The sequence below is a fragment of the Amphiprion ocellaris genome, chromosome 6, assembly GCF_022539595.1.
Source record: "Amphiprion ocellaris isolate individual 3 ecotype Okinawa chromosome 6, ASM2253959v1, whole genome shotgun sequence".
In the NCBI taxonomy this organism is placed as follows: domain Eukaryota; kingdom Metazoa; phylum Chordata; class Actinopteri; family Pomacentridae; genus Amphiprion; species Amphiprion ocellaris.
The window spans coordinates 32066852-32085428 of NC_072771.1; the positions used below are offsets into that span (position 1 = coordinate 32066852).

General features: G+C 41.4%; 1 protein-coding gene across 6 annotated transcripts in view; it reads left to right on the forward strand.

Moving 5' to 3' along the window:
• Window positions 1-1160: 1160 nt before the first annotated feature.
• nsd3 (nuclear receptor binding SET domain protein 3) overlaps window positions 1161-18577 on the forward strand; it is a 32937-nt gene continuing 15520 nt past the window's right edge. The window contains exons 1-15 of one of the 6 annotated variants that reach the window (XM_035951513.2): window positions 1161-1764; window positions 3693-4549; window positions 6445-6690; window positions 6827-6989; window positions 7090-7244; window positions 8178-8825; window positions 8905-9070; window positions 9162-9262; window positions 9827-9872; window positions 9981-10111; window positions 11078-11203; window positions 11293-11419; window positions 11513-11713; window positions 15936-16115; window positions 16811-16957. In XM_035951513.2, the coding sequence (XP_035807406.2) occupies window positions 3737-4549; window positions 6445-6690; window positions 6827-6989; window positions 7090-7244; window positions 8178-8825; window positions 8905-9070; window positions 9162-9262; window positions 9827-9872; window positions 9981-10111; window positions 11078-11203; window positions 11293-11419; window positions 11513-11713; window positions 15936-16115; window positions 16811-16957 (3250 nt within the window). In that variant the 5' untranslated portion in view covers window positions 1161-1764; window positions 3693-3736. Of the gene's footprint in view, window positions 1765-1806; window positions 3248-3692; window positions 4550-6441; window positions 6691-6826; window positions 6990-7089; window positions 7245-8177; window positions 8826-8904; window positions 9071-9161; window positions 9263-9826; window positions 9873-9980; window positions 10112-11077; window positions 11204-11292; window positions 11420-11512; window positions 11714-15935; window positions 16116-16810; window positions 16958-18577 lie in introns of those variants that run through there. The other 5 variants (XM_023277469.3, XM_023277471.3, XM_023277470.3 and 2 more) reach the window with 5 other exon arrangements.

Genomic DNA, 18577 nt, shown 5'->3' on the forward strand with positions numbered 1-18577 from the left:
CTGTATGGCTGAGACCCAAACATGTTATTTAACCCTGCATATAAAACAGAAGGCAGCTGCACAGAAGCCAGATGAACACCTCCTATAACCACAGTTAAAAAATGTTGGAAAGTGCTGCACTAGCTTAAATCACAAATGAGTTTCAAAGGAACTAAAAGTATAATTCCTGGTTTTGCTTGTGTTTTCTCAATTTGAAGCATTTTTTTTTGTGTGTATGAGTTTTCAAATTAGAGAAGATATGTCTTTAATTGGCTTGTTTTTTTCCATTTGAGTGCGTTTTTTTTTTTTTTTTTTTTTGAGCTGCAGTGCACTGAGCTGTCAGGAAAAGCATATTTTTATTATGGACATACTCCTAACCAGAAGAGAGGCTCCATACCACTCTGTATCAGTCCGACCTGGATATTCCTTGGTGTCGTGTGCCACATAACTTTAATAAACTGTACACCAAGCCGCTAATCTGTTGCTGTTCTGGAGCCTTGTTCTTAACCCTCGTGCTGTCCTGCGGGTCAAAATTGACCCGGTTTAAAGTTTGAAAATGTGGAAAAAAAATATATTTTCACAGTAAAACTTCTGATATCCACATTTTCAACATATTTCTATATTTATTGTGTTCTCTTTTTCTGGTAACATTTACTAAACAGTGCTCACTATGACTCATGCTGCTAGTGTAAGAGATTGGCAATGGAATTTTATTGTATTTTCATCAACATTGACAATAAAGGCGTTTTTAGTCTTTAATAATAATTTTTAAAAAACACATAAAATCTATTAATCGCGAGACTCTGGGAGCAATGCGTCTATGGGTGGTGTCTCATTTTATCTAGCAGTCTGATCTCAGTGTGTGATTGAAAAATGTTTTGGCTACTGTGCAGATTAACCTGTGGACTACAAGGTGCAGGAAACGGAGGCGGAGTGAGACGTCTTCGCTTTTCGCCTCCTCTCGGCTGCAGATCAGGAGAGGAGGCGTGTGAGAGCCAATCAGAGACGCTGCTGCAAACGTAACTACAGTAGTAGAGAAAAATCCTAACAATTATTTAATATTGTTCATGTATGATAAACTTATGAAAAAACCCCGCTGAGGCAGATTTTTAATTTTTTTTCACTTCCCACTTACATGAAACGACATGAATTTCCTCTTTCACTTCTTCAGTGTAGGCGTGACTTTTTAGTGCTGCTGCTGCCCTGCTCCTGTGCTGTGTGTGTGCTTTTCCTCTTCTCCAATTAAAGTCATAGACAGTGGTGGGAAGTCAGCGCCCTGAGAAGTAAACTACACATCCCGGAGTGCCTCTGTTGACCCCTGCAGCCCGCATCTGTGCTATTTGGCGCTGAGCTGGAGGACCGAGCGGGGCCTTAAAAAAGAAGAAGAAGAAGAAGGAAAAAAAGAAAAAGGAGCAGCGCTGCTTTTGTTGAGCCAGAGCAAGAGGGAGCTAGAGATTATTAGTGTTATTAAGAAGAAGACAAGGAAGAATTGGACGTATCTGTCTCCAGCGGACCTAAAACAGCTCGGGTCCTTTGCACCGACGAAGAGCCCAGCTTTGGGATTGGGTAGCGACCAGATAGCGTAACACCCCCTCCTCCTCCTCTCTGTGGAGAATTGCGTTAAAACGAAAAAGGAAAGGCCTGAGCTTTATCAATATCACAGGATTATTTTTTTATTTTTTTCATTTTTACCCCCCTATTCTACCCCCCTCTTTTCCACCACTATAGATTAAACGAGGAGACGTTGCTGGCTGGTGTATGTGTTTAGAATGGGACACGCTGAAGGTATTGACATTTTTTTTTTTATTTGTATTTCCCTGCATCTTTCGACTCGGCATCAAAATCCGTGCTGCTGCTGCTCCTGCCGCTTCGCTCTCCTCTTTAGCGATAAGCCTCGTATCTGCATGCCGTTCGCCCCCCTCCGGTTAGCCTCTCACAGCCCCGCACGGTTCGCGTTTAGCTCGTTTTCGGGCACATTTCCCCGCAAACCCGCCGGTGATGGAGGTTTAATCACGGCAGACAATTTGATTTAAAGGGGCAAAGGCAGCCATATTGGCACTGGAGCGTTAGCCTAGCCAACATTAGCTTCCCCCCTCCTCCTCCTCTTTCATCTTTGCTCCATGTGTGCTGCACCGTACGTGGATAAACAATAACCGGGGACATTTCGCCGTGTGTGTGTGCCCGAACGCCAAACGGTCGTATCTTCCCGTTCCTTGTCCGTTTTCGGGCCTTTTTTAACGGCTCCCGTCTTCCCATCGCGAGCCCTTTGATGCCAGGTAGCTTCGAGCTAACATCGCAGGAAGCTATAAGATCATTCAGGGAAACATTTCTGTCTGCGCAGTCGTTTTAAAACGAGACCACAAGGCTGTAACCAGATATTAATGTTCCCCACAACACATGTGAACCCGAAATAACATTACGAGCTAATTTAAGCAGCTATTGACCGCTAGTTGACACCTTATGGATGTTTACATCACCGACGTTCACCTTTTCCCACTCACACATTAAACCACAACGAGGGGATTCATCTCCTCGCCAAAAACTGTTAACCTGATTAAACCACAATTTTGTGAAGTTTCAAGTGTAAAAGGGGGCTCAAAGCAGCCCACTGGTAGATGCTCTTTGTTTTGTTTGTGTTCGCAGGCCACCATGTGTTTGTGTTGATGGGATAAAAACACTAAATGATCAATAGGTTGTGATAAGAGGCTGATGGCTAATTGGTTGTCAAACAGGAACCTTGTAAAACCTCTGAGTCGTAAATACAAGCGACCTGGAAATTAAAAGCAAGTTTGAGATAAGACGTGGTGATAAAAGCTCAGCATTTGACCACGCAAGTCTACTTATTGTCTGCTGGCATCTAACATTCAGGCCGCCACATAGTCATTTCTTTATCATTGTTAATCTGTAGATTATCTCAATGCATCTAATAATAATTACAGCCTGTTTCTTTAAAAATAGATTAGAAGCATTGTCTCGAAAGTCATTCAAAAATCAAATATATTCAGTTTGTTGCTATAAAACACAAAAAAATGAACTAATATGCGAATTTGAGAAGCAGTGGATTTGAGCTCAATCTGAAGTGATTATCAAAATTGCTCAGTTAATCCGCTGCATGTGTCGGCTTTTGAGTTTATTAAGAGCCAAAATTAGATTGGAGAGATGCTGTATGTTTTCACAGGATTGAGACTGGAACCAACGTATGCGTAAATATGTAAATTTTTAATGACGTGACCACGAAACAGCTGATGCACGGCAACACCAGAGGCATGTGAGTTGTAACTGAAATAGGAGAAGTTGTAGGATTCTGAGTGTCTAGGTTAAATATTGTGTAGACAGTAAGTGATGGACAACACATGTACGCTGCTTAAAAAATTTAAGGGAACACTTAAATAGTTGATGTACACTTTGGAATTTATTGAGGACCAAATGACGTAAGGATGGACAGTGGAAACCAAAACTGTTAATCCACAATCATTTATGCTTCCAAACTGGACAAGTTGATAGCCCAGAAATTTAGGTGAATTGGGGTTTCTTTATTTTTTTGAGCAGCGTATGTACGATGCACGGAGAGATGCAGGAAACAGAGATTTTGATGTATGTACTGTAAAGCTGCTGCATGTTTTAGTTTCTGAAGGTTTTGCAAATGATAAATGAGATAATTTCAGAGGTGTTTAAATCAGAGCATGTTTAACTGCACATATCTCTGTCAACAGGTCCAGTCAAAGAAAAAGACAGTTAAGGATGCAGGAGCCCAACAATGGATTTCTCCTTCTCTTTCATGCAAGGGATCATGGGAAATACAATTCAGCAACCCCCTCAGCTCATTGACTCAGCCAACATCAGACAGGAAGGCACCTGCGACACCGGCAGTGACCCAGGTGAGGATGGTGGTCCCTCCTATGATGCTGCCCTGGATGCAGAGTTTCCTTACCCGCCATCAGCCTCGGAGGACATGCCGCAGGTCCCCAATGGCTACCCACCGGGTCTGGGCATGTACGAGCCGCAGGCCAAGTTCTCCATGTACTCGCAGTTCCCCAACGGCTCGGCCAATGGCTACGGGGCCGTACGGAGCTACGGAGATCACGGCCTCATGCCAGGCGAGGGCACGGTCCTGAGAGGCCCCGGTCTCCAGGAGAGACCCCTGTCCCCCGTGTCTCCCCCACTGCCCACACATCACCCGCACCTCCACCACCACCACCACCATCACCCGCATCACCACCACGCGCACCACTTCCACTCGAACCCGCCTCACATTCAAACCCACTCGCACCCGCAGAGTCCTCCGCCGCAGCCGCTGCCCTCCCAGCACCACCTGCCCCAGACGCCTCACATCATGACCCACAATCTCCCCCCGCCTCCCCCCTTACACCTGCCTTCCTCCAGTCCTCCCCCGTCCCTTGTGGACAGCACGCCCTCGTCTCAACCCGCTCACGCCCCGTCCATCACCCCCAGTGGGGTGCTGAAGAAAACCAGCTCTCCGGAGATCAAGTTGAAGATCATCAAGACGTATCAGAACGGAAAAGAGCTGTTTGAATCTGCGCTGTGTGGAGACCTGCTGCAAGAACTGCAGGTAATGCATCCAACAGTCAAATATCCACTCACACACACTGACACAGGACAGTATGTCACACTGAAATCACTGTTATTGTGTCTTTTTACATTTTTCAATCCAAAGATGCGAAATCACTGTTGTTGTGTCTTTTTACACTTTTCAATCCAAAGATGCGTTTCATTTTGAAAGAGAATGAGCAATATTCTATATTTAATGAAAAATAAACATGCATACTTGATGTTAACACAGAATGATTAGCTGCATGATACTCATTTTGCTTCTGGTGCCATCCTGGTTGTTAGCCAGGGTTGCTCCTTCAGTGTTTGTGTCTATTCACTTTTTTTCCTGCATTCTGCACTTTGTTCACCAAAGTAACAAACTAAGTTAGTTCTGAGTAGAACAATGGCGCTTCACACTCTTTCATGTTCTTATCACTTTTAAATTTTAGAGTTGCAAGAGGTTCTGCCTTATGTTATGAAACCCTTTCTTATCATAACGAATTAGTAATCTGCAGGTTGTCTTGATAACAGTAAGGCGTACACCAGATTACCACAATGCAGCTTGCAAAACAGCTCCCTCTCTTTCCCTTTTCACTTGTTTCCACCTCCACCTCTACATTATCCTGGCCAGTAAAAGTAAAAATCCCAGAAGAAAGAATCAGTAACAACTTTTGTTAGCTATTTATGTGATTTTACATGCAGAAATAAAGAACATTGACTGGCTTCAGCCTCTCAAATGAGAGGATTAACTGCTCATCTGTCTTTTGTGTCATTGTAAACTGAATATCTTCAGACTGTGCTGGGCATTTTGTGGTCTTTTCTGAATGAGCAATGAATTAATAAACGTGTAGATAAATGCGGAATGCTGTAAACATGATAAGCCTCTTGAATGGGGAAAGTTTTTTTTTATTCTTGGCTTTGGACAAAAAACTCACTTATTAACTTTTTCCGCCAGCTTTTAATCATATCTCATAGCCGTCCTTAATGTCAGCATAAGCCTCTTGGCAGCTTTCGGGACACAGTATTAAACTTGCCCTGCTTTTGTCTTTGCCTGTTTTTATTAATGTCAACAAAACTACACCTGAAGGCACTGCAGATCATGCTTGCTCTCAAACTTTATACTTTTTAAATGAGAAAAGAGGAAGATAGATCTTATCCTGACCTTTTCTTAACTGATCATCCTGCTGCATCTCGTTAGCTTTGTGTTCGTTATGCCCCTAAATTGATTAATCAGGAAAGGTTATAAAAACTATTAAGACATCTGAAACAGTGTCCACAGACGAAGCAAACAGCTCATTTGTTCCTACACTTTGGATCAGGGGCTACACTTAAAGATTATTTTTGTTATTGGATTTAGTTATTGGACAATACAAATACTTTGTCTTCTAACCAGTTAATTGTTTTGCCTCTACAATGTTAAACAATAATAAAACATGTTTGTTACAAATTCTTGGAGTCCAAGGGGATGGCTTTGTCCTAATAACATACAAGGAGATTCAGTTTAAGATAATAACAAGCCGAAAATCTTTGAATTTTAAAGACTAAAACCAGATTTGTTGGAGGTGTTTGATCTTGAAAAATGACTTGAATGGTTCGTCGATTATCAAAATAGTTTTTGTAATTGGCTACATGCATAAGCCCTCCAAACAAACAAAGCAATGACAAAAAATAATGCCTCACACTAAATATAGCCCTAATCTGTCCTATTAAAATTCATATGGAAATGTTACCATGTGTGCATCTTAGTTCGCTTTTAATCATCTTCTCAACAAAGCGTAAGAAATGGAAGCCAGAGGAAGTTTTGATATCAGCAGACAGAGTTTGATTTTTGAGTTATCATTATATTAAAAAATAAAAAACAACTGATGTCTCATCACCGCTGTTTTCCTTTTTCTGTTGTCTCATCTTCAGAAGGAGTCTCAGAAGAATGAGGCTGCTCAGATGCAGCGCAGACATGAGAGGAAGAAGGAGAAGAGGAAAAAGAGTGCGAGGCTGCAGCTGCAGGTCCAGGAACAGAGCCTGGAGTCCAGCCAAACACAGGCAGGTACCACGGGCCAGACGGAGGACACCCACGTCCAGCCTCAGCCGAAAGAAACACCGCCGGCCCAGACAGAGAAGCCTCAGAAGACCGTTATCAAAACTGAACCAAAGACGCCGAAGGTTAAGAGCTCGATTGTTTACTTGCATTGTGTGAATCCTTTGCACACCAATCACTTCAGATTGTAGTAAACATACAGCACTTGACATTTTTTGGATCCTGAAGGCAGACTGGTGACTTGTTTGTTTTCATGTTTAGGTTCCGAAGGTCCATCATCCGTCAGTGATCCAAGAGACGGGTTTCTGTAAGGAGTTTGTAATTGGAGATCTGGTGTGGTCCAAGGTGGGCACTTACCCCTGGTGGCCCTGCATGGTCTCCTCTGACCCACAGATGAAGGTCCACACTCGCATCAACACCAGAGGTACGATCAACACTCAGAATCCGTCTGTTTTCTTTTAAGTGTGTGAATGTGTTAGGACATCAATGCTACAACTTGTTTTCCTTCCTGTGCTGCTGTGCAGGCCACAGGGAGTATCATGTCCAGTTCTTTGGCAGCGTCGCTGAGCGAGCGTGGATCCATGAGAAGAGGATAGTCATGTACCAGGGGAAGCAGCAGTTTGATGAGCTTCAGGCCGACACTCTGCGCAAAACCACAAACCAAGTAGAGAGGAGCAAAGTACGTACAAATACACTGAAGATTTTTAGTCAGACTGATCCAAAATAAAGACAGTGAGAACTCAATTTTAGTTTTTTTTAGATACAGTAGAGGCATTTACTGGGTGAGAGTCTGTAAACTAAATTTAAGTAGCTCAAGAATCTATAAAGTCAGACTTCATGCATATATCAATGATTATTACTTCGGTTTTCTCAACGAAGATGGATACTTCATACATAACTGTATAGAAATGATTAGGCTATAGTTATATGTAGAACCCAGTTAATACTAGAGTTTTGACACTGATTCACTGTTTATATGTATATTTATAACCCCTGTTGTGAAATAACGAATCCCTTCAATGCAAACATTATGTGAAAAAGAAAATATTTCACAGATCAACAATAAAGTCAAAGAGACTCTGCAGCAGCTTTGGTGCAGCTGCGACAGACATTGGATTCTTATTTATTTGTTTAAAAAAGATAATTGATTTACTTGAAGATATGAAAACTGTATTGTAAAATATGCTTTGTGGTGCCAATGCTGGGTTTAGAGATGTAAATTAGATTTAGATTTCTCTATTCATTACGTATTCTGAAAGAATAATGAGAAACTCTCTGGGATTTCTTTCAGTGGAAGCACATTCTGAACTGTCCTGTTTAGTTTGTGTTCCGCCATCTCATGCCTCGTCCTTAAAGGGATTATAAGTAATCTTGACTAAACATCAGTGTTTATAGTGCAACAGTTTCTTTTCATCGGCTCCCATGCAGTCACTGAATACACTGCATATTTGAAGGTTTCTTTTTCAAATACTTCTTTCATGCCCTGTATGTCTTTAGCATGTTCTTGAAAATACAAGTAAATGAAATGATGGCACTTTCTTAAATAATTCTACATATATATGCTATTTAGACCACATCATAAGTCATCAGTTTTTGTGTCTTTTGTCTCTAGCTTCTGAAGCCGATCCCTCAGCGTGAGCGCACTCAATGGGAAGTGGGAGTGGGCCACGCCGAGGATGCCTTCGTCATGACACGGCAGGAGCGAATTGACAATTACACCTTCATCTACGTCGACCCAGACCCTACCGAAGCCCCGCCCAGCAAGAAACCCAACATCAGAGCTGAGAAACGAAGCCGACGCTCCAGCGGCTCCATCAGCTCCATCAGCTCCGTCGGGAAGAAGGACGACGGACGTGTGAAGTCACCAGACAGAGAGCAGCCGCCGCGAAGGCAGCTGCCACGGAGACAGTGTAGTGTCTCAAACACAGACGACAATGCAAACTCCCAGGCCTCAAGCGAAGAGAAGAACCAGAGGGGGGACCAACGTAAAAGCGGCTCGCCGAAACAGAATGCCGGCTGCGACGCACGAACACGGCAGGACTCGCCACCTCCAGTCAGGGCGTGGAAAACAGCAGCTGCAAGGAAGCTGCTGCCTCTCTCCATCACTATGAAGAGGCTGAATGTGGAGATCACAAAGTGTGACTGGCCCCTCCTGCAGAAAAAAGCTGCTCCGTCTCCAAAGAAGGACAAAGAAGAAGAGAACGAGGAGCGAGTGGAGAGAGAGGCCAGGCAACCCGACCTGGGATACTGCTCACCTGAGGTTGGTACAGCTCAGTCAGACAGGAAAAGCTGTGCATGACAGAGTTATCCTGTGAGGCTAAGTCCAATGTTGCTTTCAGCAGGACAGCAGAGCTAAACCTGAGCCCAGTCCAGAGGAGGAGGAAGACGGGGATGAAGGGGAGGAAGAGGGAGAGGAGAGGAGAGGCTCCCCTGCCAGTCGGAGGAGTGAGGAGGGAGGGATGCAGCAGACCTCTTCTCCTGGATCACACCACAGTAGTCCTCATGGTTTGTAGAACACAGACATGCAGCGTGTTTAGATTTGACTCGAGGAATGACGCTGTGCAGCCAATCAGCTCACTATGTTTTGTGTTTTCAGGTTCTCAGGAGAGGAAGCTGCAGCGGCGGTCGGTCAGGAGCAGGTCTGAGTCAGAGAGAGGCACCGATCCCGTCCCTAAGAAGAAAACCAAAAAGGAACAGGTATCAGTCTTCTACAGCTAACCTGATGTTTAGACCAAATAGTGTTGCATACAATTGCATTTCCAGAATGTTGTAACCTTCTTTTGTTATGTTTCTTACACACTTTTTTGTCTATGCTGTCAGCTGTCAGTGCAAGAAATATTTACTAAAATATAACAAAAAGGTCAAATATGTAAAAAAATAAATATGAGCCAACCATTCAGTTGGAGTAACAGCTCCAAGGATTTGAAGGCTTATCAAATGCCAAAACTCTGCTAAGGATTTTTCATAATATGATAGAGGGTTTTACGACTGCTGGAGACCTGTTTGGGCCACAATAATTTTTCCTCCATTGCATCATTGTTGGGTAAATACTGAAATTACACGTCTGCATTACAATATAATCTATAAGGAATGCACGCTATAACATATATGTCATATTATGTGAAGGAGCAGCTTATTTAGCCCACTGCTGATGTTGATATATACAAGGATTAAAGTGAATTTTCTCACACTAACGTGCCATCACCTAAGTCTCAAAGCTCACCACAATATCCTAAACTTTCACGGTTCCTTTCCTGGCAGGCTGAGATGGCTCCAGAAACCACGCTGAGGACGGGTTCACAGAAAGGTGAGGGATCTTTCTTTCACACCTGCTGTAAACCTGTTAGTGGAAACTCCTTTGTACCTCTAAAAAGTGAAATCCGTCTTTTCGTTGCCCATCCATGTTGCCGTTTAGGAGCCAGTGAGATCTCAGATGCGTGCAAGCCCCTGAAGAAGCGAAGCAGAGCGTCAACAGATGTTGAGATGGCTTCATCTCAGTACAGAGACACGTCTGATTCGGACTCCAGAGGCCTCAACGATCCACAGGCAGGTTCACAAACACACTAATACACAAAGAGGGAAACGCTTAACTGATTATCGTCGCCCACAACCCAATTAAGCTAGTTCTTAGTGGCTTAACAATGCTTATGAAGATATAAATGTTTAAGCATGTGTCAGTGTGGACATGCTGCACATTATTGGATCAGTTTCATTCTACATGATTCAATCATTGATTAGAAAGTCTATAGCTTCTATGAGGTTAGGCTTAGATGTCTGTAATTCCATGCATTTGTGCTGGATAAAATGTAGAAGATATATTGTGCTTTGCAGAGATGCAGCTTAGAGTGTCTTGTAGTTGTTGTCATTCAAATATGACTCATTGCAGGACAAAAAAAAAATTTTGTGTTATCTTTGAATTGATGTAGTTTAGCTTGTGTTTTAGTCACATGTTGAAGTAGCCCGTTTTCAAAAACAACAATAATGTATTTTTAAAATGAAGTCACATATGTAGTTTATACTTGAAGTTCTTTTGTTCTAAGTTTTTCTATTTGTTTATGGCAAATAGGAAAAAATTCTCAAAAAATATATGGATTTTGTCATCTATTTTACATATGCAGTATTTACCTTACTTGGGAAGCACTCAGACTCAGGGATGTTTACACCACTTGGAACTAAATTTATAGGAAAAACTTTTGTTTCTTTTGTCTTTATCGTCTCTCTTTAGCTTTGCCTTTTTTATTAATAATTTTTTAAGCAAAAATCATAAAAATTCAAAGCTGTATTAATTTATGATTGTATTTTGGTTATCTTTGGGTTTTGTCCTACTGTGTCAATGGCAAGCAGTGTTTTTCTTTACTATTTTACAAACTGAAGTTAATATGCACATTCATTAATGGAAAGAATAATTTGTTGCAGCCTTTATCACACCATATGTTAGTATAGATATTTATTTACACACATTTAAAGAGTAATTAAGCACAGTGGCTTACATTTGCTGTGTCTGTGCTCCAGGGTTTATTTGGTAAGAGTCTTGACAGTCCAGCAGCAGCAGATGCAGACGCTTCAGACACTCAGTCGGTGGACTCCGGTTTATCCCGTCAGGACAGCAGCACCGGCAAGAGAGACACTGTGTGCCAGGTCAGTGGTGCTGATGACTCATCTCCTAAAAGCTCACAGGCACTGAGTTGTGTGTGATGTTGTAACTATCTTTGTGTGTTTTTGTGCAGATCTGTGAGGTGTATGGCGAAGGTTTGGTAGTGTGTGAAGGTGAATGCAGCAGACAGTTTCACCTGGAGTGTCTTGGTCTGTCGTCCCCACCTGAAGGCAGATTCACCTGCCTGGAATGTCGAAATGGTGAGTGAATCAGAGTATAACTGCATCTTCACCAGTACATCTGTTGCGTTCAGCTCTGCAACTACAACTTACTCACTGTTATTCCTTTTCTAGGCAATCATCCTTGTTTTAGCTGTAAAACAGCGGGCCGGGAGGTGACCCGCTGCTCTGTGTCTGGATGTGGTTGTTACTACCATGAGGATTGTGTGCGTAAACTCCCAGGCACCACCAGCAGCTCCGGCGGAGGCTTCACCTGCCCTCAGCACAGCTGCTCAACCTGCTGCCTGGAAAGGGACCTGCAGCGAGCCAGTAAAGGTAAAACAGCATCTGCTTTGACTTCTCTGATTTCTTGTTAGCCGGCACTACATCCATAAAGCGAAAGAAAATGAATGGAACGTCAGACCTTCATGGTGAGTTGCATTTGAGGCTTCATAGCTGATATCAGTCACAGCGAGCAACAGAAAAAAGCTCAAATTATGAGAAGCAAAAAGTTCAAGAGTCTATCTCCTTAGTAAAAACACGTACAATTGCAGTGCAAGAGGAAGAAATAAGACATAAAGTGCTTTTCTTAAAGGAAATAAGATTGAGAAAGAGAGAACCGACCAAAAAAAAGCGATACTTACTATGTGCAGCATTTCTTGCAAAATATTTGACACAGACTTGCTATACACATTTGGTTCCACCTCAGCTAAAAGTGCTCTATTTGGTTTGAGATGAAAGGCACCTAGAGGCTGTAGATCACTGCAGAAGTAATTGCTACATTCCAGAAAATGTCTCTCAATGATGGTGCAGTATCCTGTTTGAAATAGGCAATCTGAAAAAGGAATGAGATGTACTGTGGTTCTGATAAAGTTCATGTCTTTAGGTTTTGAAATGACTCTGAAATCCGAATGTGTTTAAAATCTACACAGAAAACATTTTACTCTGTGGTACCATCAACTGCTGTTTGTACGTCTGACACTAGAGACGATTCATGCGTTTTGTGCTTTCATTCTGACCATAAAGAAATGACGGCATTTGAGTAGTTAAGCAATTCTAGAAAGGAAGTAAATGAAATCTGAATCTCACACTTCTGCAACCACTGCATTTTTACATAACAGAAAATCCCCTAGGGACTCGCCTGAAATAACATCCTTCAGCGAATTATGTTGTATCCACCGATGAGTCAAAACATTATGACCACTCACAGAGGAAACAAATAACTGATTATCATCCAACACTGCGCATGTCAGGGTCTGCAATATACTGTATGCGGGATGCAGGAGAAACAAGCAGGTGTACAGACCTGAGAGTGTTTAACAAGAGCCACATTGTTCTGGTTAAATTACTGGATCGAGTCTTGAGCTGAGACAAACCATGTGCTGGTGACAGTGTTTGCATTTGGACAATGCAAGGCAGTAGACCAACAACATATTGAGCATTGTTTGAGCATCTGAATGACAAGTCTATTGTAGATTCAAACCCAGCAGGAGAGAATTGTGGCTGTTTCCTGCAGAATCTGTCTGCGCAATCCAAAATAGTGACTTCCAGCCTTTCTAACTTGTAATCTTTCTCTGTTTGGGGCCTATTGTCACGTTTTAGATGTTGAGGAGTTGTTCATGGATCATGCATAACCACTGACCTAGAGGTAGTTGTAGGTCTGAGGTCAGTGGGAGGTCATAGTCCAGTTGTTGTACATGATGAACACATTTGTAGGAATCAAAGTTGACATAACTAGGATTTCTTTGCCTTTACTGGCTCTGCAAACCTAAAACTCCAGTCAGAGGTTACGAGTGTCACAACAGTTTCAACTTTATTGTTAACCCGAGTTTTAAGGTCATTAGGCTGTTTGAGCTCCTATGAAAAGGGACAATTTGATGCGTCGTTTGAGTTTTCATCTACACAAAATGAACCAACAACGTGCTGCCTACTTCAGTCAAGAGGAACAGATAACTGTAATAGAGCCGTGAAGAATATATAAAATTATTAGGGTGAAAAAATGCTGCTACTGCAAGTAATGCTGGTATAAAATTGTTAGTGGTGTAAGTTAATATGTTGTTGTTACCACAGTGCACTCTTAGTGCAGCTGCTTATTTCTAATGTAACAGCTGCACATTAGAGCTCTTAAACTTTTAACTTCATCCATTAAAACATGATTGTCTAGAAATGCATTTAGCTCTGACGCTGTCCCAAAATGATTGAAATTACTTAAGTTTTAGGTAAAATTCAAGTGAAATTCATGTTATTGATTGAATATTTTCTGTGATAAATATCAGCAGACTTGTCAGTTTTCTAATTTGTGTTCTATTAGCAGCGCTGCTAGAAGTGTAGAACAAACTTTGCAGCAAATCAGGACGATGTGTTGAAACATTCATGTATTTTCAGCATCACCAACTGAATCTATATTCCTGTGGCAACGAAACACACAGTTTTGTGACTGTAGCTGAACGTCTTTGTTCAGTGGCGTTACTAATGTGCAGCTGAGAATCTGTACCGCTCAGAGAGAATATTGTCAGATGAAGAACCGTTGAAAAGGAGACGCATCTTACAGCCGATTGAAATCCCAAACTCTGAACAATAACTGCCTTTGACGCAGGTTGGCTGTGTAGCATCAGTTACCATGGTGATCAAGCCACCTTTATGCCATTGAAAACTCTGGATTTATGTTCATCATACCTGGCTAACCCATTAATCTTGTTTCATAGCACAGCACTCAGGTCTGCTCCATAAGTACCTTTGTGTTCACCTTTATCTGGAAGGCCGATGTTGAAAATATGTTTCCTCTCAGAGATTATACTTTCTTCCACAGACTCAGGGTGGATGGGATGGACCAGAGGATTATGTTTTTATTCTGCCAGGCAGTTTTAAAGAACATAATCGGGTATTGGATGTGAACATGGTATGGCAATCTCACTGCATAGTGAAAATCTGAGCTTGTCGGCTGATATAGGCTGCAGGAAGGTTATAGAGAGGGATGAACATCAGTCCCTTCAGTCGATATATGATCACACAGAAAACAACTGTCTCATGTTCTCCACACTGAGTATGAGCTCGTATGTACTGTACCTCAACGAAAACTCAGCCTGCCTCAATTAACATTTTACATAATGCTGATTGAGGTTGCGTGGGTTGTGTGTTGGTTTTATGATGTTCTTTTCAGTTTTTATCGCTGGCTGTATAATATGTGCATTATGTTTATGTATATATGATTCGCTACAGAGGCACCTTTACATGAGCAGCATTTGAGTCCAAGATAAATTTCCCCACAGGAATGCAAAAATATGTCATATAATGTTGTACACTTCCTTTCTGAACTTCTCGGTTTATTTGAATTAAATGACAGTTTCAAACATTTGATCAAGCAGAAGCATTTTTCTTTTCAGGCTCATTTAGCATTTCACAACCCACAAGATTTGTCTGTGACCCCTCGGCTTCACAAGTGTGAATGCTCATTATCAAACCATGTTTTGCCCTTTTTGTTTTTGTCGTATTTGCTACATTCACTCACTGGGGCTCCTTTTTCACTGCAATATAGAGTCCTTCAACTCTATGGAAACAGTACATACAACTCTGACTAGAAGTAGAGAGAATTCAAAAATTTATTTTATGTAGTATAAAAAGTTAAAATGCTAAAAAAAAAAAAAAAAAGATTTAAAAAAAACGAATAAACACAAGTTGATTTTCTTTGATTTTTTATTTTACAAAAACTGAAAAAAAAGAGGAATGAACTTGTTAAAAATTGTTCCAAGTGCCTACAAGTGTTATCTATACCAAAAAGAAAGATAACTTTACATGCTATAAATATTTTACAACTTAAATATTGATTTGTTTCCATACTTGTGTCCTATCTGCTGTGTCCATGAGTCCCTGAATTACTGTCACATGACTGTTGGTTGCATCTGAGTCAGCCATTGCGTCTTGGTTGTACTGAGGAGCACAGGATTATTTTTTATAGAATCTGGTTGGTGCAAATGCTTCATTTATGGCAAAAGTTTAAGTGTAATATGTAGTGTCAATTATTTTTGTTGAAATTTCATATTTTTAAGCTTAGATTTGATTAAATGTTCAGACAAAATGTTGCATCACAGATGAGTAGTTCAAGTACTGTTAGAAAGTTGAAAATCCAACAATTCTTTAAGATTTTTGTAGTTTCTGGCGCTAATAAAGGACCTAATTTTGTCATTTTAAAAAAAAAAAGAAATGCATGCCTTTTAAACCTGCTGGCTGTGTTTGGGGATTCAGAGACTTAAAGGACTTTTAAGCTGAAAGGGAAACTGACAAAATTATTAAAACTTTGGACTTGAGTCTTGGTCATTTGGTCACCAAAATATTTCCAAGTGGTTTGTCCTTTTCATTCTGTTAATTACAGCTGGAACCCATAAAGGAATATGACCCAAATCTTTATAAAGACTGCAGTGGAAGAGCGTGAGCAGCATTACACTGTACTGTGTCTTAGCTACATATGACCGCAGCTCACAGAAACATTGTTGAAAAGTCGCTACGCCAGTCTGGAAAAAACTCAACGCCTTTTCTCCCCTCTTCTTTTTCTTCCCTCCAGGTCGCTTGATTCGCTGTATCCGCTGTCCGTTGGCGTATCACACGGGCGACAGCTGCGTGGCGGCAGGCAGCGTCATCATCACCCATCACATCATGATCTGCAGCAACCATGGCAGCGCCAAGAGGAACGGCCTCCTCAGCTCCCCGGTCAACGTGGGATGGTGCTTTTTATGTGCCAGAGGTAAGCTTCCTCAGCTGTACACATTAACTGCCTTCCTCCCCTGCAGCCCAGATAGAGCAGTGACCTCGAACTGATGGAGCAGACACATGCAGAAGCTCTTAATTTCACCAGACGTGGTGATTTTACCTCCACTCACAAACAACAAGATCAGTCCTTCACACTAGAGCATCAGTGGGAGCAGATCGCCCTCCATGGCTGTAGTTTTTATATTTTTTTTGGAGTATAACCACTTTTTGATACATCTCATGAGTGAAAACTGAAACCTCACAATGCTGTGTTTAGCTATCTTTAATATTACATGTTTCATGTGTTGCTCATGAATAGCGGTGCTGTGAAATGTAATGTTTGTTTTCCATCACGATACTAATACTATGAATGATTCAGGCTGCTACACTGCACTCCACTTAAACAATCACGCCTGTCCTGAATGCTTATGAGAGAGAAAACACAGGATTGTCACCCTTTTCCACGACTTTTAGCCAGTTTAGATCCGATATGTAACAATAAGTTGAGTGCACTGTTTGGCCTCTTTGTGTTGAGACGAATTCGTTTTACTTTTTTTTTTGTGTTACAAATGTGTGTGTGTGGGTATGTAAGACTGTGCGTATGTGTTTGTTCTTTCTCTTTTGTAAATTTTGGGTAATCTTGAGTTTGACTGCGGCTCACCCCCGTCTCTTCCTGTGTGTCTTGTGTAGGGCTGTTAGTGCAAGACCTTACTGACACCATATTAAGTTCATATGCCTATAAGTCCCACTACCTTCTGACTGAGTCAAATCGTGCTGAGTTGAAATTACCTATGATTCCCTCTCCTTCGTCAGCTACCAAAAAGAATGTTGGGAAAGGTAACTGAACAGTTTTTCTCTTTCTCCTTTGTCCCACTGGTCTGTGTTTGTGTTGTGCCTGCTCCCATCCTGATTCAGTTTCCCCTTTTTTTTTTGCATACATCTTTCATTTCAAAGCCTTGAGGTGCAAAGTTAATTAACTGATTAAACATGCAGTTAATTTTAATGCAGAGTGGCGCAAAGTAACTTCAGCCGAGTTCCCTAACACATTAACAGATAACAGTGGGCCTCATGCAAGAACGTTTTTGTATTCTGGGTCAGATTCACCAAACTACACCTGTTGTAATTTTGGTCTTTTTAACAATCAACAGGTCACAATGGAAAAGCACAGGTGTAAATGTAATTCATTTTAGCTGTTTCACCATCAGGGTCCTGTTATTGCGCCTGCTGGCTCTCTGCCACACTGTCATGGCCGACTGAGACACTTGAACAGAGCAGAGCCATTGTTCACGTTATTAGTGACATCTGTGCTTTCCCCGCTATGACAAGTTGAAATATCTGCTGTGAAAAGATTTTCTGCTTCTGTCACCCTGATGAATGTTGCCCGTTCACTGCATCATTAGCATAATCGCACTCTAAAGATTCATTTGTGGGCAAGAGTTAAAAAGAAAAGCAATTTGGTTGGAAATTGTGAGGGGAAAAAAATCAGATCGGTGTGTTATAAGAGAGCCGGAAACCAACCGAAATATGAAGTAGATGACAGAGAGGTCTTGTCAGAACAGTGCTGTACTGAGGCGGTAATGAAGAAGGATTATTGTTGTAAATATTCAGAACTGAAGGTGCACTTAAGCCTTATTTGCAAAGGACTAGTATTACCTGGGGTCCCCTAATTTGTAATAACTTTGTAAGTCATTTGTGAATTTGAGATTTCCATAATTTGTAAAGTAATAATTCCATCACTCATTACTTACTGTATTTCACCAAACAGGTCCTGTGATAATAATTAGTCTCTTGAAAATCAGCATCTCAGTGATTTTGGGGTCTTTTAAAAACATCTTTACAAGTTATTTCTGGTTTGTTTTCTGCACCTTTCTTCTGCCTCTTTGTGAAGGCTGCGTTGCCAATTATAAATGAAGGTCTGAACGGCATTTTGGGTGCATATTTATGGGGCTCATGTTGCTACACAGCATGGAGACCCATTTACAGAAAGAGCTCAGATCCATCACAATATGATTAGATGCATGGCAGCAGGCAGTATGCGGCACTTTGCTGCCTTTCAACTGTTTTTAAATGGCAGCCTGTTAATATCATCCACGGATAATGTCAGACTTTTCTTATGCAAATGCACCACACAAATAATTTCTAAATCGCACGAGTCTCCAGGTAGCACTAGTCCTCCACAAATATGGCTTTCATTAGCTTGTCTCCGTAGCTTTCAGCATTGACGTCCTTCTACAGCAGGTAAACAGTGACCTAAACACAGGGCCTGTGTCACATGACAACAGGTAGTCAGAAAGTGTTACACCTGTCACTATTAGTGCTAAATGTGATGTTTATTACAGTGTGCAGAACTGTGCAAAAGTTTTAGGTAGTAAAAGTAAGATGAAGTTGCAAATAGTTTGTATGCATCTATAAATTTCTGTTTGGAAAACAAAAGTAACTGAAATCATCAGATGTGTC